Source organism: Aulonocara stuartgranti, assembly GCF_965226115.1.
Source record: "Aulonocara stuartgranti genome assembly, chromosome: 2".
NCBI lineage: Eukaryota > Metazoa > Chordata > Actinopteri > Cichliformes > Cichlidae > Aulonocara > Aulonocara stuartgranti.
Window position 1 is genome coordinate 22243831 of NC_138940.1, and position 27925 is coordinate 22271755.

General features: G+C 43.3%; 1 protein-coding gene across 2 annotated transcripts in view; it reads right to left on the bottom strand.

Moving 5' to 3' along the window:
* The window catches only part of nrg2b (neuregulin 2b), a 72055-nt gene extending 44169 nt beyond the window's left edge, over window positions 1–27886 (bottom strand). For both annotated transcript variants that reach the window (XM_082547778.1, XM_082547777.1), the window contains exon 1: window positions 26308–27886. In XM_082547778.1, the coding sequence (XP_082403904.1) occupies window positions 26308–26719 (412 nt within the window). In that variant the 5' untranslated portion in view covers window positions 26720–27886. The remainder of the gene's footprint in view (window positions 1–26307) is intronic.
* Between the last annotated feature and the right edge of the window lie 39 nt (window positions 27887–27925).

The window sequence follows — 27925 nt, forward strand, 5'->3', positions numbered from 1 at the left end:
ATCCAACATTGTCTTTATCTTGGACAACATCCGCCTCTCCGACACCACCTTAGGTATGATACACGGAAATTCCAAAAGTGTGTAAATGTTTCTCGGTAGGTGATGATTTTGAAAGAGATAACAAGTTTCTTTTAAACCAGTATTACTCAACACTTGTGGTCTACAAGATGGCCACTGCAAAAGAAAAAAAAGCTTCTACTTGTTGGGAGCTGATGAGAAAAACATTACCAGTCTCACAATATAGCCTAGCAGAGCCTGATACTGGATAAAAAAGGAAACAGCTAATCTTACTTACAGCTTGGTATAATAAAGCTGTAAAATTTAATACAGCAATTTCCCTAACCCTGACCCTAATGTCAGGGTCTGCTTGGATCCGAGCAATCTTCATCAGCAGAGGCTGTACACATGACTCTACATCGTCACAATCTTATAGCTGACTTAAGACTACAAGTGCATCAACTATGCATGTGATCTCAAAGCAGACTACAAAACAGCTGAGAACAACTGCTCATCTGTGGTGTCCACAGCTGTTTATGACTGACACCGTGTCCCGGGTTTACCTGGAGCAGGAAGATTAAGTGGCAAAATCTGCCGTCCCTCTAGGTCCTGCTTGAGGCTGGCTCCAAAAGGGAGTCAGTCTCCACAGATATGTTAAAAGACACGTTAAAACTGCATATTAACACTCGGGTCTAGTTTTAACCTCTATAAATACTTACTCTCATCATAAAAACTGCATGGAGGGTGAATTTTTTATGTGTCATCCATCTGGTTACTGGTTACAACTGGTGCTTTTACGGCATTTTTAATGGACTGTCTGACTGACAATATTGCCTGCTGTGGTCCAGACTAAACAAGAAGTTTGCGGTTTAGTTTTGGTGAGTGAAATTCTAGTATTTTAGCAACTAATTAGCAGATATATGTGTCTGTACTTTGTACACACATGGTTTATGTTTGCAGCTACTAGCCAAACTTGCTAGCATTAGCTAATAACTTAGCATTCATCCCTTCATCTAAAAATGGTCACTTCACTTTATAGTTAGACCTGATAGATACCTGATAATATGAATTTACAACCTGTTCCCTTAACTTGCTATTTTTATTTAAGTAAAACCCTGCAGGTTAGTTTCAATTTATTGTGCATGGTGTGTAACTTAAATCTGTCAGGTCAATAAAACTTGTTAACTTAAGTTAATTTAAATAGCTTAAATAAATTCTGTGTTACAAGTTGACATAATATATTAGGGGTGCAATGATACACAAAATTCACGGTTTGGTTTGGTTCGATACTTTGGTGTCATGGTTCGATATTTTTTCGATACAAAAAAATGTTCATGCCTTTTTAATTTGTCATTTATTAAAATTATAAATATCTATTTTAACTCAAAAGTACAGTTTTTAAATTTAATGTTGCTGAAACAAAAAAAAAAAAAAAAAATCTATCTGGTGGTGGTCAGAGGGCCCGGTGGCACCAGTGTCCGGCAGCCTTGCCTCTGTCAGTGCGCCCCAGGGCAGCTATGGCTACAATGTAGCTTGCCATTGCCAGTGTGTGAATGTGTGTGTGTGAATGGGTGAATGACTGAATGTAGTGTAAAGCGCTTTGGGGTCCTTAGGGACTGAGTAAAGCGCTATACAAATGCAGGCCATTTACCATTTATCTGAACGAGAAATCACTCATCTTTGGAAAAGAGAGTTTATTATAGAGAAATGGCTCTTCCCAAAATAAAAGCTATACTATACGCTTCTTCTGGGCTATATTCTCAGCAGCATATTAAACATATCAGTCCCCGTAAGGAGAATCATGTACTAACAGCTGTCTAATTGACTCGGGTAACGTTTGTAGCATGCGTGTTTGTTGTTTTTGTCAGCTTCCACTTGTCTTTGCACTAGGATGATGTCGGCGTAAATGTGCAGTCATATTCGTGCTGTCATGTTGCAACGAGCTTAGCTTCTGTCTTGCTAGCTTGCGCTGTGCTCAGTGGATCTGCACTCGACAGTGCAGCCTAAGCAGAGTAGTCGGACGCAGATCCACTGAGCGCTCAACACAGACAGCATCGTCAGAAGAAAAGTTGATAAAATAAATAAAACATTTTGTATTGTTCGATACATATGCGTACCGAACCGAAAGCACTGTATCGAACGGTTCAATATCGATACGAGTATTGTTGCACCCCTATAATATATATATAATTACATATAATTAAGTTGTTCCAGCAGTTATCTTTTTTCAGTGAATGAGTGTTCAATAGGTGTTCAAAGTCAAAATAAAAAAAACTACCTTAATTTTAGGTTACAGTTCTTATGGCAGTTCTTAAATATTGAAACGGCCAGTGGTGACTTGAAGGATAAAAACATGTTTTATTTTTTAATATTTAACCAGAGCAACAAACGTTCCTTCATCCTAATCAAGGCTTCTTCTTTTTTTCTTTTCTTTTTAGCAGGCTCAAGTTAAACATAGTTACACGTGGGACTCAAAGTCGTATCTTTTGTATGCCAATCACGAGAACGTGACACTTTCTTGCCTGGAAAAACTGCCAGCAAACATCACTCAGGCAGCAGTTTGTTTCCTTCCTCCTACGTTACAAATTAGTCATATAAAAACTGAATTTCTAGGAGAGAAGACTGAAGCAGAAGAGACATTTTTTTAAGCTTGTATTTCCTCCTGTACGATTGCTCACCCCAGCTCCAGGATAGCGAGTCTACTTAGAATCAGCTGCAACATTTCCTGCTATTAAATTCTATTGTACTTCAAAGAGTACCTGCACAAAGGAGTCACAGCTGCATTTAACTTTATTAGCAACATTTCAAGCAACTGCTGTTTTTCCTCAGCCAGATAACCCATGGGAAGGAAATGAGAGCTATTTATAGCCAATGACATCATAATTATCTAATCACATCAATGTATGTTACCTATATCTGCCGTATACATGCATGCAATTACATTTCAATGGCATCTACATTTGACCTTGAATCTAATTCAGGCAGTTATTTTAAAAACAATATTTTCTTTAAAAAATATCCAGCTGGATACAATAATCAGTCATTAGTTTCAAATCCAAACCCACACCACAATAAAGAAAATATCTGCTACTATTCAGAGAAGCAAAATGATCTGGTCTGGACACTGCTGACACATATTTCTACTTGCGTACTTTCTACCATGTAACTCCTGGCCTGTTTTTCAAGATGCATATAGCTGCTGCAGCTCCACCTAACATATATGGCCGGTCACCTGGCGAGTCTGTGTGGCTTTATGTGGAGCTAAGTGAGGAAATGAGTCATGGAGTTTGGCCTGGAGCAGCAATTAGAGGTGAGCTTGGTTACCAATGAGCTCGTCCCTCTGTGGGACGCTCATCTTGGGCAACGCTGAGGTTTTGTCATCCAGAGAATGCTAGCTAAAAAACCAGAAAGAAATCACCCTTCATGGAGGTGACATCCACATTTATGACTGTGACGGTGTTGGTTTCACTGAATTATCATAAATTCCCTTTACGATTTTTAACCCATTTTAAAGCATTTATGGTAATCCTTCGAGTCGCTCTGGGCACTCAAACATGCTTTTGGAGTTTGTCCTTCAAAACAGCTGACAAACCGAAGCTGGATCCAGTGAATATGAGCAATACTGCAGAAAATTAAAAATGTTCTTATGTGTGATTATTGAAGGGTGATTTTAAAGAGCTACGAGTGCAATAACTTGAAAGTAAATTCAAAGAATACCGCTTGATACAATTTGTTTTTATTGTGCTGATGAGGGTTTATTCTCTTATGTTTGAATGGCTGCTCATGTAAAGCTTGCCTCAAACTCTACCACTACTTGATGATCAAAAACCCCGTCCCCAACGCTGAGGCAGAGGACTGAACTAAAAAAGGTTGTCCATTAAGCCTTAAAAATCGCTCTCTATGCCAGAAACAAATTTAACAGATCATCTGTCTAACATCTGACTGTACCCTATAGGTGTGATCAAGTAATTCAGTTAATATTTCTATCCCGCCTCATTGGCTAGACCTTCATTTTCACTGCATTAATTACCAAAAACACATGCGAGACAGCGCAAAGGGGACACTAGACACTTCCTAGAAACACCCAAGACTTCCCAGTGTGTTATTTCAGAGATTAGATCTTCATTAAAAAATGCAACTCTTTAAAAACAAACCACTGAAAGAAGAAATAGACACATCAGAAAGACTTGGATCACCTGGATGAACTTGAAGATGGTTGGTGTTGGAGATAGTTTCGAGGGTAGACACATGCAAACACTGAAGAGTGGTTATTATCAGTTATAACCCATGAACCTATCATTGGCTGTTGTTTAAATACTTCAGTGTGCCAGAGCTTCCACTGTAGCCGGGAAAAATCAAGGCCAGTGCCTCATATTTCACATGCTGATCTATATTTATAAACCCAGATACATTTAAAAGAAAAGGTTTAAAAAAAGATAAAAGCTGATGTTTTCAGAAATGCATATGCACCAACCCTCCTTTGTTCTCCATATTGTTTACCTGCATTCAACCAAAGCCTGCTCAAACACGATTGGTCAATACCACCATCTCACGTGGCATATGAGCAAGGAAGCTTCTAGTAGCAAAAATCTCGTCTGTGTCTTGTTGTTTGTCCCGTCTCCCTGCCCTCACCCAGCAGATGGCCGCCCCTCCCTGAGCCTGGTTCTGCTAAAGACTTCCTGTTAAAGGGGAGTTTTTTCTTCCCACTGTTACCAAGTGCTTACTCATAGGGAGGGTCATGTTGGGGTTTTCGCTGCAATATTATAGGGACTTTACCTTAAAGCAAAGATTTGGTGCTATATTAATTATATGAGTTGATATAAACTGAAATTGAATTGATCTGTCCCCTAATTGCAGATTCTGCATATTCATATGCAGATATGTTTTCATAAACACTAAGACATTGCCGATAAAAGTCCATAATGCACTAAGATGTAGAAATCATTTCTGACTGTGTCTTTGTGAGTTTTTACCTGTAAAATTATCAGTGAACAGACTGTAAAACATCCAACTGAGCTAATAAATCCTGTGGGTCCCGTCAGATCCTCCTCCAAGATCTTGCCTATTTTTGGCAGCAGTGCTTCCTAACAACCACTGAAAAAAAAACCCTGTGGATGAAACTGAAGTAAAATCCAAATGGAGTTTGTTTGGTGATGTTAGCTTAGAAGTTGAGCGGCAGTTTGATAAAGAATTATTCTTGAGCATTAACAAAAGCTAAGCCCGCACAACAGCTATGCACAAAAAGACAGAGTGATTCTGAAATTCATGTGCACGAACACAATTAGAGCAGATTCACACATCCCACACAGCACAGGCACCGAGCAGGCCATAACAAGTCTAATTCTGCAGCTGCAATTTACACACTGACACAGAAAGTTTCCACATCTCTCTGCATATATGTGCATACGTAATCAGCACTGATGGATACGTGTGATTGGGTGTGTGTGTGTGCACGCGTGCTCTTAGTTGCTGACCCAAGCCTTCTGTCTCACTGAGTGATGGGAGAATTCCTCAGTGTGAGTGTGGAGGGGTGGTAGTGGTACTCAGGGGGGAGCACAAACGGACAGCAGAGCCTGGCCAATAGCCTGTGACCGGCCCACTCGGCTGTCCAATCACATGTGACACCGCTCCAATCAGCCGTCCATCATGAGGTCCTTCTTTCAAGGTCAGCTGATGCTCTCCCTCTCTCCCTCCCTCTGTCCGTTCAGAGAAGCAGGCATCAACAAAATTGATCTAATTTCTCACTAAGCATGATCCAATAACAAAGAGTGATATGGAAGCCAAACCAATTAGGTGTGTTCGCAGGCAGGTATGGCACCCTGGGAAGTCATGGCCAGCAACATGACTGCACACATGGGCTGCATGTGTGTGTTTGTGTGTAGGTGTGTGTGTGTGTCACCTGATGAGATGGTGAGGGAAGACACAGAGCACATTCATAAAATGACATGTGGAGAGGAAGCTGATGCGTGTGTGCTCGTGTGTTCATGTACAAAAGAGAGAAGCTCCTTCTATCTCATTCTCAGATCAGTGTGATTTCTGCAGCGCACAGCTGTCACCATGGAAACCAGAGAGGGAGCAGGAGAGAGAGAGAGAGGAGGTTAGGCAGAAAGAAAGAAGAAAATAAGATTGAGTAAGAGTAGGAGAGAGAGAATGTGTGTTTGAGGGAGAGCGAGAAAAAAAGGAGGTGGTTGTTGAATGATAGCAGCCACAACAGGCCTCTATGCAGCTGGCTAACCTCTGCACAGCGGCAACGCCAAAGCCAACCTGTGTGTGTGTTTTTGTGTGTGGGCTCTTGCCTGTCACGTGCACATTTAATGACAAAAATGATTCTGAGTTGGATGTGCGCGCATGGTTAGCGAGAACGATTGTTGATAAATCATAGTCTTCCTCGCCTTTCAGCCCGTTTTTTTTGCCATGATGTTCATTTTGTCACATGAACATCATGCTTACGCACACACGCTGACTTGACCTTGCCTGTTATCTCTGGTGGTGGTGTTTATTGTTCTGTTGACTGCAGCGAGATCTGTTTAGGTATAATTACACCCTTCAGATTCAACAGAAATCAGGATATTTTTCCCCCCACAAACACAGACAGTAACACAGAGAGATGGAGGGAGAAGGAGAGCGAGGCTGTCTTCTGCTCTAGATGTACAGTCAAGCCTTTTGTAAGAGATGGAAAGAGAAGAGTGGGTGTGAGAAAGCCAGGGAGAAGGAGAGGAAGATTCAGGGAGAAGGTTTGACTGAGAGGACCAAAGAAAATGAAGGAGATAGATAGATAGATAGATAGATAGATAGATAGATAGATAGATAGATAGATAGATAGATAGATAGATAGATAGATAGATAGATAGATAGATAGATAGATAGATAGATAGATAGATAGATAGATAGATAGATAGAGTTTATAATGAATAGTTAATGAAGGGCTCGCGGGCAGAACGGTGGGGAAAAGCTATTCTCTCCTTTCTTCTCCTCCTCTTTTTCTCTGGGTTAGGAGTCGTGTGCAAGTCATTCTGCTCCCCACCTGTCCTCAATTTATCTTTCCTCCCATTTCCTTTTTTCCCTCCCCAAACACTTTCTATTCTTTCTCTCACCTCTCCCCTCTTTTCATCTGTCCATCTTCCCCTCCCCTCTCTCGTCCCTCTTCATCCATTCTTGCTCCCTCTTCCCCTCCTCTCCTTCACCCCCTCATCCCACCATTTCTCACCTCTCCTTCCACCCACCAACCAGCCCACCCCATCCACCCCCACTCACACACATCATTAACTGCAGGCTTGTAAAGCGGACTAACAGACACAATTCTCCTGATAAAGGGATTGAAGCATTGATCACATCCGTCCTCCATAAGGAGCTAAAGATTCTGTTGAAGAAAGATGTCCTGTCGGCCCCCTCACAGACCAAACATAGCAAACATAAAGGCGAAACAAAGATAAAGAGTTAATTCTCACGGTATACCCCAATTTTCTCTTCTTGCTCCCTTTTCTTCTTTACTTTTTGGTTTATTCTGCAATTTTGTTCCTTACAGCACTGGTTTGCACTGTCACACAGATAGCACACAGCTCTGCTTCATCTGGTGATCAGAAACCCCACTAAGCTCCTGTTACATTCATGAGTGACCGAATGACATAAAATTGGTAATAAGGAAAAAAAGAGGTTAATAGTTATTGTGTGCAGGGACAAAAAGGAACTATAGCTGGTTCAAAACACTACATCCTTACCGAACTGTGAGACCTCCATAAACTCCCCTATGGCTATAAGCTGAAAGATTGATTTTAGGTGCTGAGATCTCAGGAAGCAGCGATACTGCTAGGAATAAATCTAAACTATCAATAACTATCTGGTTTTAAAAAAAGACAACCAGTGAAATGGAACCCTAAACTGTAAACTGCCCTATTAATAGGTTTGATTATTCAGATATTAGCAGTTACTGTGCAGCCTATCACAGGACAAGCGTTATTGGGCTCCATGGCTTAGGGTCAAGTTACATTAAAGAAACAAGGTGCTCAAAGAATCCTGAACTGAAATCTATAAGAGATTTCAGCCGCAGGAAAGATGGTGGCAGATGCACATGTGTGAAAAGCTAACTGTGGAAACACGTGTGAAAAACAGCTGTAGGTATGTTCACGAGTTGAAATGGACTCAAGGCAAGTCTGATTGAAGCTTTTTTCTCTCTCTCTGATACAAGATGAATAATTTGCACTATTGTGGCCCCTCAGAACTGTATGTATGCACACTTATAAGTTTACACATGTCTTGTGATTAGTGTGGTCCATCTGAGTACGTGTGACAAGACACGTACTATAGTGCTTTTCTATGTAGGGGTGCAACGATATTCGTATCGATATTGAACCGTTCGATACAGTGCTTTCGGTTCGGTACGCATATGTATCGAACAATACAATTTTTTTCAATTTTTTTCAATTTTTTTTTTTTTTGTGTCCCGTTTGGATCTATAGCCATCAGAATTGTTGTCTTGAGGCCAAGAAAGATGCCAAGAGGATTTATTTTAAGTGGATCATCATATTGGTCCATTTGATTGACCTTTATTATAATTATGAATTTATTTTATTTTCAGTTGCAAACGGGACAGACATGACTGTGGGATAGGACAGGGGGAAAGAATGAAAGAAAGAGGGGGAGAGAAAGAAAGAAAACCAAAGGGGAGAAAAAAAAAAGAACAATACAAAATTTGTAATTTATTTTATCAACTTTCCTTCTGACGATGCTGTCTGTGTTGAGCGCTCAGTGAATCTGCATTTGACTACTCCGCCTAGGCTCGAGAGTGCAGCCTAGGCGGAGTAGTCGAACGCAGATTCACTGAGCGCTCAACACAGACAGCATGGTCAGAAGGAAGAGCGCAGGGCAAGCTAGCGAGACAGAAGTGGACCTCCCCACCCTCATTCAGATCTGGCGTTTGGAATTATTTTGGTTTTCATGTGACGTATGACCCTGAAGGTAAGCGAGTCATGGACTAAAGTAAAACAGTATGTTGGATGTGCCATGCAATGCTCAATTACATGGGTGGGAGCTAGTGTGTTAGCGCAGTTAGCTCGTTAACGTGTTGGCCGTCTAGCCCCTCTGTATAGGGTAGCTCGTTAACGGAGATTTGCCGTGTTGTGGCGTTAAGGTTATTTCAACGAGATTAACCTGAAAGCACTAGTGGGAACACAACGAATATGACTGCACATTTACACCGACATCATCCTAGTGCAAAGACAAAAACAACAAGCATGCATGCTACAAACTTTAGCCGAGTCATTTAGACAGCTGTTAGCACAGGATTCTCCTTATGGAGACCTGATATGTTTAATATGCTGCTGAGAATATAGCCCAGAAGAAGCGGATAGTATAGCTTTTATTTTGGAAAGAGACATTTCTCTGTAATAAACTCTCTTTTCCAAAGATGAGTGATTCCTCAATCAGATACAGGGCTCGCAATATCGCTAGCCCGACGTCCCGGGGCTATCTCTGCCCTGCCTGTCGGGCTATTGTAGGAAGGAAAAATATATGTCAATGCTTTTGCATTCTTTCAGAAATGTAGCTGGGTAATTATGTCATTGGGTGAGCCACTGTCAATATGTGACATATTGAAATCGTGTTTGAATTTGCGCTTGTTTTTTTGCTTTCACTTTGCAATCGCGCGAACTGTGTATAGAGAGCGACAGCACTGATCTGTGAGTGATGATAATTTGCGCACCAATTCCTCTGACATCGTCTTATTAATTGTTAGCTTACTATGCAAACATGACAAGTGAAATCTCCCGCAGCAAGCTTAAATATGTGAGAGGTTGATCGCGCAGAGAATCGGTGAGCTTATGTGAGTGAGTGTGTAAAAGCAGCAGGATATATATTTGACTACGATGACCTGGATGACTGAGAACCTTCACAGACAGATATATATTTTAGTTCTGCTGAGCCAAATAAGACAGGTCAGGGTGAAGAAGTGACAGCCAAAGAAAAGCTTACCACAAAACGGAGAAGTTATGACAAATCAGACTATAAGGCAAAAAGAAAGTGCAGCTTTATGGTTTCATGGACAAAAGAATTTCTGTGGCTGCAATATGACGAGCTAAAAAACAACACGCACAAGGGTTAGGGTTAAATTTAAAAACTGTACTTTTGTGTTAAAATATATATTTATAATTTTAATAAATGACAAATTAAAAAGGCATGAACATTTTTTTTTGTATCGAAAAAATATCGAACCGTGACACCAAAGTATCGAACCGAACCGAAAATTTTGTGTATCGTTGCACCCCTAATATATATATATATATATATATATGTATATATATATATCTATATGTATGTATATATATATATATATATGTATATATATATATATATATATATATATATATATATATACATAATGACCGAGCTAAGATCCTGTGGGACTTCCAGATACAGACGGACAAAATGGTGGTGGCTAACCAACCGGACATAGTGGTGGTAGACAAACAGAAGAAGACGGCCGTAGTGATCGATGTAGCGGTTCCGAATGACAGCAATATCAGGAAGAAGGAACACGAGAAGCTGGAGAAATACCAAGGGCTCAGAGAAGAGCTCGAGAGGATGTGGAGGGTGAAGGTAACGGTGGTCCCCGTGGTAATCGGAGCACTAGGTGCGGTGACTCCCAAGCTAGGCGAGTGGCTCCAGCAGATCCCGGGAACAACATCGGAGATCTCTGTCCAGAAGAGCGCAGTCCTGGGAACAGCTAAGATACTGCGCAGGACCCTCAAGCTCCCAGGGCTCTGGCAGAGGACCCGAGCTTGAAGGATAAACCGCCCGCAGGGGCGTGCTGGGTGTTTTTTTATAGGGCTAATGGACCTATATAGTATCAGTCCTTAATATAATTGGGTTCTGAAGTCCCATTATGAAGCCGTGAGCTGACCATCCTACTGCTTTGAAAGTGGTGGTAGGTTAAACTCACGACTATGTGACGATGTGACTTACAGCTCATTAGCCAATCAGCATGCTCTGTTTATCCTCCTTTCCAATTCTCAGAAAGACCAGAAATGTATAAAATGAGGTGGATTTTGTATTATGACCTGGTGGCGAGGCGTAGTCGGCGGTGCCGTGCGGACGCACCTGCACGGCATCCGCAATCACGTCTGCTTGGTAAAACACGGGGACTCAGGGTTGGTGCTTGAGAGCTGCAGCCGCATGTAATACAATGGCTCAAAACTGTCACCCGTGGTCTCGCCGTGTCTCATTCACACAACACACCTGTCACTACCAACTGAGGTAACAGTGTCATCAGGAAAGAGTGCTGTTTTTCAATAGGCTGCTATACAATCTGAACCCTTTTTCTTCTGCAATCAGAGGAGCTGCCCCCTGCTGGTCATTAAAAAGAATGCAAGTTTGAGACTGACTAGTCAAACCCAGAAGCCATCTTTATCTTTTATATTATCTATACCAGATCCCAACAAACCATATGGGAGGCGTTTTAATGCTGAGGATCAGTTTTGATATTTTACTACAGCTGCTTTCAAACAATAAAGTATTAATTATAAGGTTCACATTGTCATGTAAAATACAACTCTCCCATTAAATAAATACAATAAGTATGTCTCGACTTTTTGTATCCAGAGCCAAACGAAATGCGGGGCATCGTCTCCATGTTGGACAAGGGATAAAAATGTCACGCAGTCCCACATAAAGCAGGACACCTGGTCACCCTAGCGCTGATTGATGAGATCAGATGGTGCCATCGCATGCAACATCAAGGAACGAAACATGTTTGAGTAGATGGCACTGTGGAAAAAGTGGAAAGCCTTTATTTCAATGAAACAGGCTTTAAACAAGACATTAAAAATGATTTTTGTATGTGTTGTTTGATTGTGAAAGATGTTTTGTGCTTTACATGAGTCTGTTTTTGAGTTTGATGTATTTCCGTCTGTTTACTTGAACAGAAATGTCTCTTATATTTGTGAACACATGGCAGTAAATTACATGCAAGATTTGATTAAAAAAAGAATGACTCACTGATCTTTTGTTTGACTGGCACTACTGTTCAGGGATGTCCCACTTGCATTTCAAATAAAATTAACGCTTTGCACTGAACTGACAAAGGTTTATTGAGGATTAAATCTTCACTTGGCATCTTTGCTTGTTGGCAACACCAAACAGCAGTGAGAGGAACCGGTTGTAGCATTTGAAGCCGAATCCCAGGAACCCTGTGATGTAACAGCAGCAAACTGATCACTGCGTGCTCTTTAATCAGCCGGTCAGCCTGTGATGCTTCGTACCAAAGAGAAAAGCACCACAAGAGATTTATTGTGAGCGAGTCCAACTTTCATGGGAGGGAGAGCGAAGATTTAGTGCCTGGTTAAGTGACAGTCTGTGTCTCACTCCCAAACTGTGTTTTGGTCAATAGGAGCTTCTGTTTGACACCGTTTCCATAAATCTATGGAATATATAACAAAGGCGGTGTGACGTTGGTCTGGATTAAAATGCGCTTTTACTTGACATTTGACTTTCTTCCAGCCGTGGTCAGAAGAGAGTGTGTGTGGGCAGATGGGGAGGTGTTACAATTGTAAGCTACTGTAAAATTAATCAAAACTATCAGTCTTTAGTAATAATTTATGAAAGTCTGAACAGTGTGGGGAACAGGAGGACAGATGATGTATTCTCTGTCTCGGCCTTCCTATTTTAGTCAAACACATTCTACCTTCGCCACCTCTCTTATTTTAAATCATGGTTATAGCAGTGTTGTATAAATACTGGTGAGCAACACGCTGATGGTCCAACAGGCAGCAAAACACTAACAGAGACAGACATTGGACTTTACTGAAGGTGAAGCAGATAAAGGTACATAGATTGCAAACCACACTGAGAATAAACAGAACATATTATGTGCATTTTTTTCTATCTTGCAGTTTGTGATGAGTTTCCTAAACAGACTGCTCAAAACACATTAAAGGAACAATTTGAAAAAGCATCAGGTCTCAAAGGAGTCACGCTGGATATCTACACTGTTATGGACTGGGTCATGTGCTAGGAATGAAAGTATGCCATGCTGTTTGATGGAAATCAAACAACGTGGAAATCAATCATCCACTTACAGAGGGCTAAATTCAAAAACATGTGTAAATCAAATTAAATAAAACATTACGGCAGGCTAGTCCATTTTGCCCAAATTTCCTTGCAGCAAACCCTGTTGGGGCTCCCAGATCTGGACCAGGGCATCACTGATCTCCTGGACAGTCTAAGACGCAATCTGGAAAAAAACATAATGTCCCAGAGGTGTTTTATTCAACTTAGGTCAAGAGAGCATGAGAGCCACTTAGTGGTATCAATTCCCCCAGGAACTGCCTGAGTACTCTGAGTACTGAGTACATGAGGCGAGGCATTGTAAGGTCCGACAATGGGTCCAAGGATTTCATCCTGATGCCTAGCAGCAGTCAGGGTGCCTGGGGCAGCCCCTAGCCTGTAGAAGTCTGGATATCCATGGTCCTCAATGGATATGCCTCTTCAGATCACTGACCCACCACCAAATCGATCACACTGAGCGATGTTACAGGCAGCATAACATTCTCCAAGACTTCTGAAGAGTCTTTCATGTCTGTTACTTGCACTCGGGGTGAACCTGTTCTCATCTGTGAAAAGCACAGGGCACCAGTGGTGGACCTACCAAACCTGGTATTCTATGGCTAATGCCAGTCAGGTTCCACAGTGTCGGGCAGCAAGCATAGGGCCCACTAGAGGACGTTGGATCCTCATGCCAACCTTATGAAGTCTGTTTCTGATCTGCTGGTAGTCATTTTGTAGTTGGCAGTGCTCTTCCTGTTCCTCTTTGCACAAAGGAGCAGATACTGGTCCTGATGATGGGTAAAGGACCTTCTACAGTGCTGCCCAGCTCTCCCACAGTAACAGTCTATTTCCTGGAATCTTATTGCCCCTCTAGTGCACCTGCAGTTAATTTTATTAGCATCAAACCAGTTGAAATCGAACCCTTAACAACCCTCTTGGCTACTGAACAAACCGATATCCAAGAAGTTTAATCGACTTGATTCTATACTTAAAAAGCGTTCCTCTGTTTTTTTTAGCGATACCAATGTCCATCCATCGATCTTCTTCCGCTTTATCCGGGGTCGGGTCGCGGGGAGCAGCAGCCTAAGCAGAGAAGCCCAGACCTCTCTCTCCCCAACCACCTCCTCTAGCTTATCTGGGGGAACACCAAGGCGTTCCCAGGTCAGCCGAGAGATATAATCTCTCCAGCGTGTCCTGGGTCTGCCCCGGGGCCTCCTCCCGGTGGGACATGCCCGGAACACCTCACCCAGGAGGCGCCCAGGAGGCATCCTTGTCAGATGCCCGAACCACCTCAGCTGGCTCCTTTCGATGTGGAGGAGCAGCGGCTCTACTCTGAGCCCCTCCCGGACGGCTGAACTTCTCACCCTATCACTAATGGAGGAAGCTCATTTCCGCTGCTTGTATTCGTGATCTCGTTCTTTCGGTCACTACCCACAGCTCGTGACCATAGGTGAGGATATGGACGTAGATTGACCGGTAAACTGAGAGCTTTGCTTTTACACTCAGCTCTCTCTTCACCACGACGGACCGGTGCAGCATCTGCATCACTGCAGCTGCACCAATCCGTCTGTCGATCTCCCTTCTCCCATCACTCGAGAACAAGACGCCGAGATACTTGATCTCCTCCACTTGGGGCAGGAACTCATCCCCGACCCAGAGTGGGCACTCCACCCTTTTCCAGGTGATATCAATATGTTTATGCAAATTTACTTTAACAGCATAAAATACAAGAAACTAAGTAATTCAAACTGATAATTTCATTAAATTTTTGAAGATTTGCTTTTTCATAGAGACTATCTGGCTGTTAGAAAATACTGTTCCATGAGCTTCTCTGACAACAACATTTATATTAACCTCTTAACAACCACCATCACTGATGAACCATCGTCTTTCAGCCACATGCAAACAAACAAACAAACCAAGATGTCGTTTATTTTGGCTTTAAAGTGCTTCCATTATAAGGTTTTCAATCGTATACGGCAAACAATGAAATTTTTAAAAAGTAATACATGTAAACCCTAACACTAAGGAACCTGGTGGCTGTTTACAGGCTAATATTCATTTTCAACTCTGAGTACATCAGTTTGTACCTGACATTACAGTGGATCTCAACACACATCTCAGGTGACCACTTGGATCTCACTTCTTGGTTCTATGTGCAAATAAACCCAAAGATCTTTTCATTTTTACCAAAAGCTGTCGGCAGAGCACTTCTAGTGCCTAATCAGCCGTAAATCAACTACTTTAGCAAACTTTAAAGAGCTTGGAAAGAAAAGCATCTGGACTTCTTGAAGTTTCGTTGAAGACGTTTCACCTCTCATCCAAGAAGCTTCTTCAGTTCTAAGAGCAATTGGAGGAGAGTCCCAGATTTTAAGCCCAATGGGAGTGTCCCCAAGAGGGTCATGGGCCTCCTATTGATCCACTAGCTAATCACAAGTTGTGAAAACGGGTGTTGGTCACAATCAGCCAAGGTTCTGGGTGAACCCACTGTGAAACCTAGCCCCATTCTATCATGTGATTTACTGAGGTCAAATGGCCCAGGATGTGAGTGGGCATTAAGGCGTCTGGGAAGGGATCTCAAAAGTGGATTATAGATGGCAGACAGTTGGTGCCATAAGTCACCGCCTCTTTTCAAAGATGGCCGTTCACACATCGTAGCTCCCCAGACTACGATGACCAGGATGACTGAGAACCTTCACAGACATACTTTAGCACAGGACATCGTTTGAGTGTGCAGTGTGGCTCAGGATATTTGTGTACATGCAGTGAAAACACTGAGGCCATGACAGGGCTTTGTGTTTGTGTAGTTCTGTTTGTATCGTACACAGACTAGTTATAAACCTTAATGGATCCATTTAAGTGTTTTTGTTTGTTTTTGCACAGCACAGCATTTTTCTAGTCTTCCTGACCACTCAAAGCTTTATCTTCTTCTTGCATCTACAATTCAAACATTGAACCACCATGCCACGAGGCAGTAGTGCTAACCTCTGCACCACCGTGCTGCTTATAAACAGGACCAGCACAAAACAAAAATGGTCACAACATTTTAAACGCTTTTATTTCAAAAAAGAATGAAGCCATAAACCTTCAAGTGTAAGAGGAAAATCATTAGTTCACCCATTCTGTGTAGCGACTGTTACAAAGGAGTATTAGGGCCACATTAAGAAAAAAATATTGTTGTTCATCAGCACCTTAGTTCACATAAAAATTAGACAAACTAATTCCTGGGAGCGGCTGAAATAGTAGCATAACTGACCAAATCATTTATATTGAAGAGAGCTGATCCATCGGCTAAGTTTAAATTTGGGGATGTTTTATGGGCATTGTGTTAAATAAAAGGTGGAATGTGACTTTAAAAATGTTGCGTGATCAAACATGTCCTAATACAGAAACATGAAAAGATGCCAAAACAAACACATCATACATGCGGTGCTGTCTACCACGATCCCATAATAGTTACGAGATAACGTCTAGAGAGGCAGAGGAGGACATCTGGAAGACAGATGAAGATGCTCTACTTGTCACCATCAAAGCTCGCCACGACAAAGAGAGATAAAGATAGCCCACCTTTCTGTGCTGAAGATAGCCTGATATAGAACCAAAGGGTTTGTTTTAACCCTTTCCCTTCTGTGAAGTGTTTGCAAAGCATCCATTGTCCCTTTTTAGTCACCGTAATGCCTGTTTTTATGTTGAGGTTGAGCACACAACATACACCGCACAGCTTCTGGGATGTTAAAGAGCTGAATTCTTGCTCATGAAGTGTGACTCTGAGTACCAGATGAATATGTCACTTTACAACTTCACGAATATCAGGTTACGCTGGCTGCATGCCAGCCCCTTACACTCTGGCACAGCAGGGCTACTTAAGGAGGAGAATGCCAAAGATTAAAATGGCTTTCCAGGAAAACATGAGATGTCTCGGATTTATGGAGGCGGTGGCAAACTTGTCATTTTTAAATATTTTATCTGCAATACCAACCGACAAGTCCTTGGCATAAACATTTCTAATTATTCCATTTTGAATTTGATGTCTAATCTAATTCTGTGGAAAAACAATCTCAACCGAAACGAAGAGAGCATCGGCCAAATCCATCCTGTCTGAAACGGGCACTTTGCTGATGCAGTGAGGAGGGAGTGTGCAGCAGTAGCTGCATGAGTGTGTGGGTGGTGTGTGCAGTGCATCTGCATGTGTGTACTTCTATGTGTGTGTGTGTGTGTGTGTGTGTGTGTGTGTGTGTGTGTGTGTGTGTGTGAGAGAGAGAGAGAGAGAGAGAGAGAGAGAGAGAGGTTACATAAAAACCTCTCTCATTCACAAACTGAGCCATGTGGCACTGGGCTGGTCCCTTTAAAAGGCATGTGTCAGAGTTTTCTACTAAGGCTGACTGCTGGAGAGGATGAGTGCTGATACATTATTCACAAGCAAGGACACGCACACATACACCCACACACACACGCTAAGTAACTGGAGGATAGGTACAAGATTTGTACAGTTGCGAGTTAGCTGAGGCACAGAGAATTGCGCTAATACAAGTACTTTGGCGAGGAAAGTTGATCAGGATAATGTCAGTGCAGAGACGTACCTATACAACGCCCCTAACACACACACATGCACACACACGCGCCCGCAGCAGAGAGGAGAAATCCTCAGCCTTCTGTTATTCAGTGTGCATAATTTATAGCAACCCCAGATCTCTCTGCTAATGACAGCACACTGGGGCATCTGCAGCACAGCAGCAACAGCAACAGCTAACTGGCATTGCTCTGTGCGTGTGTGTGTGTGTGTGTGTGTGTGTGTGTGTGCGTGTGTGTGTGTGTGTGTGTGGAGAGAGGTATAATGCTCTGTTGAGACAAGGACAGTGAGAGAGACAGAAAGAGAGAGAAACAGAAGGGAAAGCGACACACAGAGGGTGTCTGAAATAGACACAGATAACGCAACAAAAAGGGGAAAAGGGATGAGACGGACAAGTGAGAGGCCTCACACACACAAACATGCACACACACACACACACACACACTATCTGTTCAAGTCTATTGAACCTTATAAAGTATGCACATAAGTCTGAGCTCAACACTACACTTGCTCAAAGGAAAATTGATTCTAATTTAGGAATTCCTGCAGTACCGTTTCCATGATCCAAACCCAGGCGATTCTATGTCTCCACGAGCATCTTTCTCATCACTGGCTGAAAGGGATCTGAATTTGAAAGCCATGCTGAAAGCTTAAATTCACTGGGTTTGTTTTAAAGAATTATTCAAGGGTGTGGTCCTGGATGTGTTTCCTGTTCCAAGGATTGTTTTGACATGATGCCCCAGAGCAGAAATTCCTTCTAATTCTGGGATTTGGAGATCAATGCCACTGTGGTTCTGCCCCCTAGCTGCTCTACACACTGACGTGAACCTGAGCTGAGACACAGCAGTGTATGCTAACCTGGAAATATCAGATTATTGCTTATAAGGTGCTAGACACGTGCAAGTGTAGTCAGAGTCAAAATAGTGGGATAAGGATACATTAGTCTGAGTAAAACTTTGAATACAAAGTCCACAGATCCACAGACAATCACATGCACTACCTACTTAATGAGAAATGGTAAACATAGTCATTTAAGGTTGTAAAGATGCCAAGATATGTCCACCGTCTCTGGCTTATTAAAAGATCCAAAAACAGGATGCAGAAGATTGACATCAAACAAACATATCAAAGTTGTCTAATCTCATGTTTGTGTGTTTGGACCAAAGCTGCTCTCATGACATGCTTCACACTCAGGAAAACATTGATCGGAGACCGTGGCACAACCAAAACTGCAACTGCATCCAGTGTGCTGGAGATGTCGTTGCCTCTGGAATAGCTGCTTTGAAGATGGGGACCAGGTCTGCGGCTATTAGCTGCCATCTTCAAAGTGATGTTGGTAATAAAACTGCAGTAAGATAGAGTGAGTCTGCTATAAGTTTGCAAATGCATGCAAATGCACCACAGTTGGTGATTGAGTGTGAAAAAATTGCAATGCAGTGCAATCAGTTCAGGTCATTTTTATTTATATAGCACCAAATCCCAACAGCAGTTGCCTTAAGGTGCTGTATATTGTAAGGTAAACACCCTACAAAGAAAACCCAACAATCAAACAACCCTCTTTAAGTAAGCACTTGGCGACATTGGGAAGGAAAAACTCCCTTTTAATAGGAACAAACCTCCAGGAAAACCAGGCTCAGGGAGGGGCAGCCATCTGTTGTGACCGATTGGGGATCAGGGGAGGAAGACAGAACAGTCACTGGGAAACCACTGATTTGCCATAGTCGTAGGATGGTTGCTTTATTGCTTTTTAAAAAAAAAAAAAATACCCCAGCTAGCCTATGGCAGTTACGGAGCCATAGCTTAGTTTAATGATGTCCATCCATCCATCCATCCATCCATCTTCTTCCGCTTATCCGGGGCCGGGTCGCAGGGGCAGCAGCCTAAGCAGGGAAGCCCAGACCTCCCTCTCCCCAGCCACCTCCTCCAGCTTGTCCGGGGGAACACCAAGGTGTTCCCAGGCCAGCCGAGAGATATGATCTCTCCAGCATGTCCCAGATCTGCCCTGGGGCTAGAGCTGGGCGATATATCGAGTTTTTAAAACATATCGATATATTTTTATACGAGATATAAGATGTGACAATATCGTTTATATCGATATAGTCTATGTTACGTTATAATTATACTTGTGGAGCCGCAAGTTTGCCTCTCTTTCGTCCACTTTCGTCTTTACGCAACGTTACTCGGCCTCGCCTCTCCTTCACTGAACACAAGTCCCCCTCCTCCCCCATCGCTTCACCTGCAGGAAGCGACAAGATGGACACGGCAAATCGCCGTTAACGAGTTAGTGCGCATCGCCCCGTGCGTGGCGCTGGACGGCGTCAACGTGTTAGCTAGCTAACCACGCTAACGAGCTAACCACGCTAACGCCATGCAGCCCAGAGGTGCTGCACGGACTAAAATCCTTTCATTTTCTCAAAAGTTGACAGCGCGCCTTATGTATGAATTCTGGTTGTGCTTGATGGCCGCGAACCGATTTTATGTGGAACACAGCGCTCAGCAATCTGTCAAAAAATGTTTTAGTACGACTTTGATAAGCTACGGAGCTGCACCGCTTGATGGATTGTCGGAGCATTACGGCTGAGCCTCGCGGAGTGATACGTACTGTGCTTCAACGTAATATTACCCTACTGTGTATAAGGACTATAAATGGCACCTGTTATGAGACGTGGTTACGAAGAGGATTTCAAACTCAATGCTGTCAGTCACGCAGTAGAAGTTGGGAACAGAGAAGCTGTGAAATCTGTCTTTGTTATTGTGCTCAGCGTCTTTTAGTTTACATTTTGACTGCACAATTGTGAGCTTTTTGTTATGCACAAAAACAACATTGTTTTCTTTTATTTATGGAGCATTATTATTTAATAAATGCTCATAATTTATTTTTGAGTAAATGTTATGTACATCTGCTCTATGTTAATAAAAGTGCCTGTGTGACATCTGGGACACAGCTTTGACTAAGAACTCTCTTTTTGTTCTTACTTTATGGCTTTAAAAAAATATATCGAGATATATCTTATATCGCCATCCAGCTAAAAAATATCGAGATATGAATTTTGGGTCATATCGCCCAGCCCTACCTGGGGCCTCCTCCCAGTGGGACATGCCCGTATAGACTGTATATAAAAGATGATCATAGATAGCCACCTTGATATCCCCCTTTGGTTTTTAAAGTCAGCATCTCATTTTGTTAATTTTGTTGTCGGCACTGCACATAACAAGCAAATGTGGATCTCTGAGAAAGCAAAGACACTGAAGCCTCATTCAGTAGCGATGTCAATCAAAGTGTAGCCACACCCTACAGCACACCCTGCTCTATTGTCTGCTTCGACTATACATGAAATAACAGTATACAAAACAAACATTGTGTTGTATTCAGTAAATTTTTACAACCTGATCAGTCTCCCCCTGCTGGCCATTAAAAAAAATGACTTTCTCATTGGAATCACTTTTCAGACCCGAAAGCTATATCGACACTTTTTTTTTTACAACCTACAGAACCTAATTGACAGAAAATCCAGTGTATGTCTGAGAGCAGCATCACATTTGTGGTTTCAGCACACAATATGTGCTGGATACAGGTTTTTGATTTTGGTCTCCTAACAGTCAGGAGAAGAAACATTCACCGTCACTGCTTTACAATGTAACTTTTCCTGCAAGCACTAATTTCTGTCCTTGCATGTGTTAAACACTCGAGTGAGTAAAGGACAACGCAGCAGTATTTCTGCCGTATCAAAATGAACCATTTTCAGACATTTCCACTAAAATAAAAGTACCCACTGAACTTCTCGCTCTTTCTTATTCGTTATGTGGGTAAAAGGCCCGGCTATTACTGAAACTTTTAGAGTATCAGTTACTACCGCATCTCTTTGTAGTGCCAGAGCTAAAGATCACTGCCTTTGCTTCCTTCTCTCTCTTTCTCTCCTCCTCTGTGTGGCTGACTGACAGAAGGGCAGCATAAGCTGAACCGCACACTCCAGCTACAGTCAGCTACAGCAGGAGAGAGAGAGGGAGAGCATGAGGCATGAGGTATGCAGCATTAGATACAGCATCACTGACAGGAGCATGTTTGGGCATCAGATAAAGCTATTTTAGGACGAAACTGTCAATGCATCTCAAAAGACGTGCCAACAGAAATGATCAGAGAAGACCTACATTACGCTGCAGCCTGTCTGGGATGTCAGATGGGATTGGTTTTGCAGTTTTTGAAGAGGGGCAGTGTGAGCAGTCCACACGCCTAAGTCGTTTACACAGAATAAAAAAGGGAGACGTCGGTGAGGGAGAGACGCTGGATGCAGACATACATGTAACTCAGCATCTGTTCAAAGGAAGTTTGTACTCCACTCTTTCACATTAAATGCTGAAACTTAAACATTGCAGCTATTGCCACTGAAACTGTTCAGTTCTGCAAACCTCTGTGTAAATAAGCCCCAATCCAGCTGTGGGCTGAGCTGAAGTGGGAGAAGAGGAGAGCTTATTGGAGCAGCTATGGCAGACTCAATAACATAAATAGTAAGAGAGAACCCAGTCGGTCCTGCCATTTAATCAACATTGGCTCTGCTTTTGGAAGATGGCTCTGCTATCTTTTATGGTGCACGAAGATTTACTGTCTCATAATTTCTCTCACAGCGAGGGATCTGTGCTCCTGCCTTTAAACGTTCGCTGGTACAAAGTCTGAATTAAACCTCGACAACCACTTCCCTAAAAAGACTTTAACTTGTCATTTATTTAATTGCCTGCATTACAGTCAGAAATGGGCACATCATGTGGATTCCACATATTCGTTGTAGCCAGAAATACCAAGAAGTGTGTAAAATTCAGCACATCGCTGCGGCTGGCACCGGTAGCCTGGACATCAGTAACCTAGCTGAACAATGTAGCTGGAACACCTGCTCTGTCTTTGTTTTGCTTTATAGCACTAAGTGTCAAACAGACCCAGAACAAATGAATACAGTAAATGCTTATACAGTAATGTGGTGGTATGTTAGTGAATGCCTGCCTGGATTCTAGCTTTCACATATACGTCAGAGACATCTTGTCGTGGCAGATTAAACCCCTGACAAGTGTGATAAGTGTTGCCCTCTGAAACTAACTGTGCCACCCAGCAGATAGCAGCATAAAGGAAATATAGTGTGGGATCATCGTTTGCATCTGCTCCCATTCTTCTCCGAAAATGTAACTACTTATCAGATACTCTTGCTGTCAGTTTGCTGCTGTCTGTTTTTATTGCACAAAAAAATCTCTGTAAAAAACAACATCATCAGCTAGTATCAGCAAAACTCATAAGCCTGGTGCAACCCACAGCTTTATTAGCTATGCTATTGAAAACCTAAAGCCCAAAGCCCTTTTGGATCCCATCATGCTGACAGACAGGGGTAAGGGTGTGTATAAAAGTGTTTGGCTGTGATTGGCTGCCTTCCTTTAGACTTGCTTTTGGATTGGTGTCCGCAGACACACCCCTTGCTAACCCACTTGTCAGCTGCCATTTCTCCTGTCTTCAGTGAAACTTTGCAAGCACCTTTGCTTGCACATCTCCAGCCTCACTGCTGGCTGTGAGTCCTGCTCCGTCGTAACTCATTTGCAGGCGACACTGACATTACTGCATTCACCCAGTGAAAAACATCACCACAGCCAGCAAGCTACAACTAAGGAGAACTTTTGGCCAGTGAGCAGCAGTTTCCTTGAAGGTTTCTATGTTTGAGCGCATACAAGCAGACATGTGAAACCCATCTGACTCCACGCTGCAGGTTGGTGCTGTTAGAGCCACAAGTGTTTCGATAGTCTGACTTTTATTTTGTAAAGTTGTCTCTGTACATCGCCACAGTTGTCTTTAAATTAAACAATCCACATATGCCTCAAGAGTAGCTTTCACTTTTAACACTTTTAAGCTTGAACCATGAAGTAATTCAGATAATTCAAAATTCTTGTAAATAGAGTGTTTATTGAACTATCTGACAAGTTTAAATTAAATATAAATGCATATATATGAGTTTTGATTTGTATCATATTTGCTACATCTGACTTTGTTAAAAATCTGGTGCTTAAAAATGTACTGTGTACTTTATTGTGTTTTTTCAAAGGGGGAAAAAATCACACTGGTGATGCAGAGGTCTCAAAAACTCACAAAACTCACTCTCACTAGCTTCAAAGTACTTTGAGAAACCACTGAACCGTCAGTGAATTTCTTCTTTATAAAAACATATCAAATGGTTGATTTGGCCACTCTGCAAGTGTTTGCTAACTCTCTGATGCATTTTTTTTGTGGTTTTTTCAGCCTAATGATGGCCTCCTTCGCTTACATTTGGTGACTTAAACTGCAAATCCACCAGGCCATGAAACTGTGTGTTAGTCAGCTGTTCAGTTACGTTCAACCTCTGTATAAAGATAACTGTAATTCCTAAACTGTTATTGCAATACTTTTGTTAAACCCTCTGAATTAAATCAGAAAGCTCGACTTGATGTAAAATCCACTGTGGTGGCGTACAGGGGTGTACGATCTGAACTGTGTAATATTTTGTCTGTTTTAAATCAGGTCCTAAATCAACTTCACCGCAGCAGATTTTATAAAGCTTTAAGGCTACTGCACTGTCAATAAAAAATATACGTGTTTCTTTAACCTCTCATTAACCTCTCATATATTCCACTCGTGTGTCAATCTCATCCAGTCCTGGAAAAGAAACAAAATTGATGAGGGACGTAACGGAAACAGTGGACATTCAGAGACTACGAGTTGCTACGGTGAATCTATAGTGTCGCCACACACTCTGGAGAGTCTAATTAGGTTGGGGTTCTTCATGTAATTTAGGCTCTTATTGTGTGTGTAGTTGTCGTGTGAGCCTCTGCGTGCGCGCACTTATGCTACTCATGTTGAGAGAATGTAGATCTGTTTGGACAGTCACACTCCGGAGACTCAACTTTCTTATACATGGACACAAACGCAGGCCTCACTTATGTCGTGAGGACTAAATCAGCCCTAGATGAATCGCCATCATGTGGAGCAACATACTTTAGGTTGAAGGTGAGGTTAGGTGGAGGTTTAGGGCAAATATAGTTGTCGTGGTTAACAACAGAGAATAGGTCAGTGTAATGTCCTCTGGAGACATGGAGACACATCAGCGCGTGCGAGAATGTGCGCACACATGAGAGGTGAATCAGCTCATAAGTGGGTATCTCCTCTCCTGAGCTTATCCGTGCCTGGAAAATGTGTTCAGACTGATTGCAACAGCACTGTCATTAATAAATGACTGGATAATTTTAGCATGTCATGGAGGTAAAAATAGAACCTCCATGCACCCTTTGTTGAGACATCTGAGCTAACTCCTGTTAGGCTGCAACACTACAGATACACAGACACACAAGCCTGGAAAATAAATGTCACATTTTAAGATTACATGTTTCTAAAGGTTTTTTTGTTTGTTTTTTTAAAACCCTCATTTTTTAAAAAGGAGACCCTTAAAAGGTTTTACGCTGGTGCTCATTTGAGAGAAATGCGTGGCTCTCACTGAAGATCTTATTCTCTATTTTAGAGGCTGAATTACTACTTCCTGTCTTTGTAGTTCTTCGCTTCATGGCTGCCAGATGCTTTAACAATAACTGAGGCTATTGTAGTTACAGCTTCTCAAAGGCAGCGAAGCATGTCAGTGCTGAAAACAAAGGTGCAGTGGCTCACAAAGAACATTCAGCCAAAAAAAAGAAACTCATTATTGTGTTTTTAAGCGTTATGTTCAAAGTAGATTGAATATACATTACAACATTCATAAGTCACACCATGTGAGGTCATAACTGAGCTGAAGCTGATTTCCAGAGCTCTGCTGTAGAGGGGGGAAAGGCTTTTCCATTATCTTAAAGAAATAAACAGCAATAATAAAATAAAGAGAGACAAAAAGTGCAGACTATCAAACTTGTGGCCCTCTCTGGTTAAACTCCCCAGAACAAAGGGCCACCGCAGCCTCTGTTGTTTGTAGAGACAAGAACAAACCACGATTTTTTTTTAATGTTAAAAACTGGCAGCAAGTTTTAGAGATTTTAAACTGCCATCACCGCCCACGTACTGTCACTGCAGTCCACACAGACACTGTGGAGACTTTCGCCACAATTTCTGAAGGAGAAAAAAAAGGCGTCAGATGTGACAGATCTAACACTGGCTGAAGGCTCCGATGCAAAGTTTGGAAAGGAGGTTAGTTCAAGACGAGGCTGCTGTCCCCGATTCCCATCACATTCTGGGCCTAACTTTCTGCCTCACTCACACAGGAGCGACACGACAAGAAGAGCCGCTGGCTTTTCCGCCGGTGCGTTTCACCTTAACGCAGCACATGTAGGCTACCGTGAGGATGACACGATGCAGGTCCTGGGCTTCATGCTGCCGTTTGGGTCATAACCGGTGGAGAGGGAGGAGGGTGGTGGTGGTTACTTAGGTTTAACTAACCATCTCTCATTTTTTCTTTTTTCTTTTTTGGACACACAGACAGATTACGCGACACACACACATTCCCCTGACATGCCTCTCATATATTATGGGTGACCGGGTTATGGAAAACTGAGGTGTCAATCGCTCATATGTGTGTGTGTACGCTGACACACTGTATGGACTGGGAACGTGCATGCGCAGCCAGAGTGCTGGATGTCTCCCTTACATCACCATGGCAGTTTCAGTGGCCCTTATAGTGCGCTGTGAGTGGATGGCAGGTATGAGGGAAAAGCCTTAAACTTACCGCAGTCCTCGCACAACACTCTCTCAACATCCTTCTTCGACTCCGGCTCGCTGGCGTCCACGGGGGCGTACGATGCCTTGAATACCAAGGGCTCGGCGGTGGGGTCCATGAAAAAGATATATCTGTGGTCCTTCTCCACCGTGGTGCACGGGGCCTCGGAACCGAAGTCCCCGACGGTCACGAGCTGCTCCCTCTCGAGGCCGCCGCTGTTGACGGGCCACACATCCAGCACCTTGACATTCACGCTGTAGGGCTCCCGGGAGGAGACGTTCTCCGGGGAGGAGCGCACCTCGCCCTCGATGACCACGGCTGATCTGTACGCCTGGTCCTGGAGGGAGTTGAGACTCGGGGCGTAACAGGCGAAGGAGACCCCGATGACCAGCATGGAGAAATGCACTGGATCAAGCCTCATGCCGTCAGCCTGTGCTGTGCTGCAGTGCTGCTGGGCGGCGGAGCGAGCTGGAAGAGAGAGACGGCGGCGAACGGGCTCCGGCAGAGCAGGCAGGGCAGAGCGGCAGACCTTGTGGAAGTGTCCATGCCATCTGTGTCTGCCGCTGCTTTCCCCATACGGCTGCTGGCGTCGGATGGGGGGGACACAGCAGCCTAGGAACCGGAAACGGCCCGCTTCTGCATGCTTAAAAATGTGATTGCTGCATTCTCCTTCACCAACCACCCTCCCCCCTCTTATCTCCCCTTTTCCTGAAAGGCAAAACAAGACTCGTAAATTAGTCTCCTCTCGAATCCAGGGCTGAAACCTCTCTTTCTCTCTCTCGCTCTCTCTCTCTCTCTCTCTCTCTCCAGCTAATAGGCTAGCATCGCATGGGTGGGCGCATTGCCTCTTTGGAAAGAAAAAAAAAGCGACTTGCGCGTACAGGGGAATCACAAGAAATGATATGCTGTGCTCCACGCACACGCAGTATCGGCTCCTTTATCCACTTATATATCGTCAAGAGTCCCAGTGTTGCAAATCCGTTAGTCAGGAAGCAAAAAAATTCAAATTAAAAAAAGGGGGGAAATCAACAAACCCCCTACCGCGGAGAGGTCCAACGGACAGGATGAGAGAGCAGCGGTTATCCGGTGAGGCGTTGCAACAGTAGCGCGCACCCTCCAGCCGCGTCCCCTGCGCCCCTCATCAAACGCGAGCGGCTTACGTGAGCAAACATCACCTGCCCGGTCAACGGCGTCGCCTCGCCTCGCCACGTCCTGCGCAAACACCCTAATGACCCGGGCACCCACCGGCCCACCGGCACGGACCCAACCGGCGTGTGAGCATGCCGGCAGACTCTGTTTGAAAAAAAAAACAAAACCCAAAAAACAAAACCTCTGCGGGGTGGGTGCAGGAGAAATCACGCACGCGGTGCACAGGCACACCACATCAGCAGCGCGGAGTTGCGTCTGTAGCCAAGCCCTGCACGGCGCCTACTGTGGATCTCCGGTGCAAGAGGTGCAAGAGAGGCTATAGGCGACTGCTACACACACACACACACTGCGGATAGCTGTTGCGATGACTAACGCTGCGAAATTCTCTCAATGGATTCCACGGCATGTAGAGGCGAGCGGGCGCTTCGGAGCTGAGCTCTCTGAGCTGTTAGATGGCCCCTCTGGAAAATATATCTGC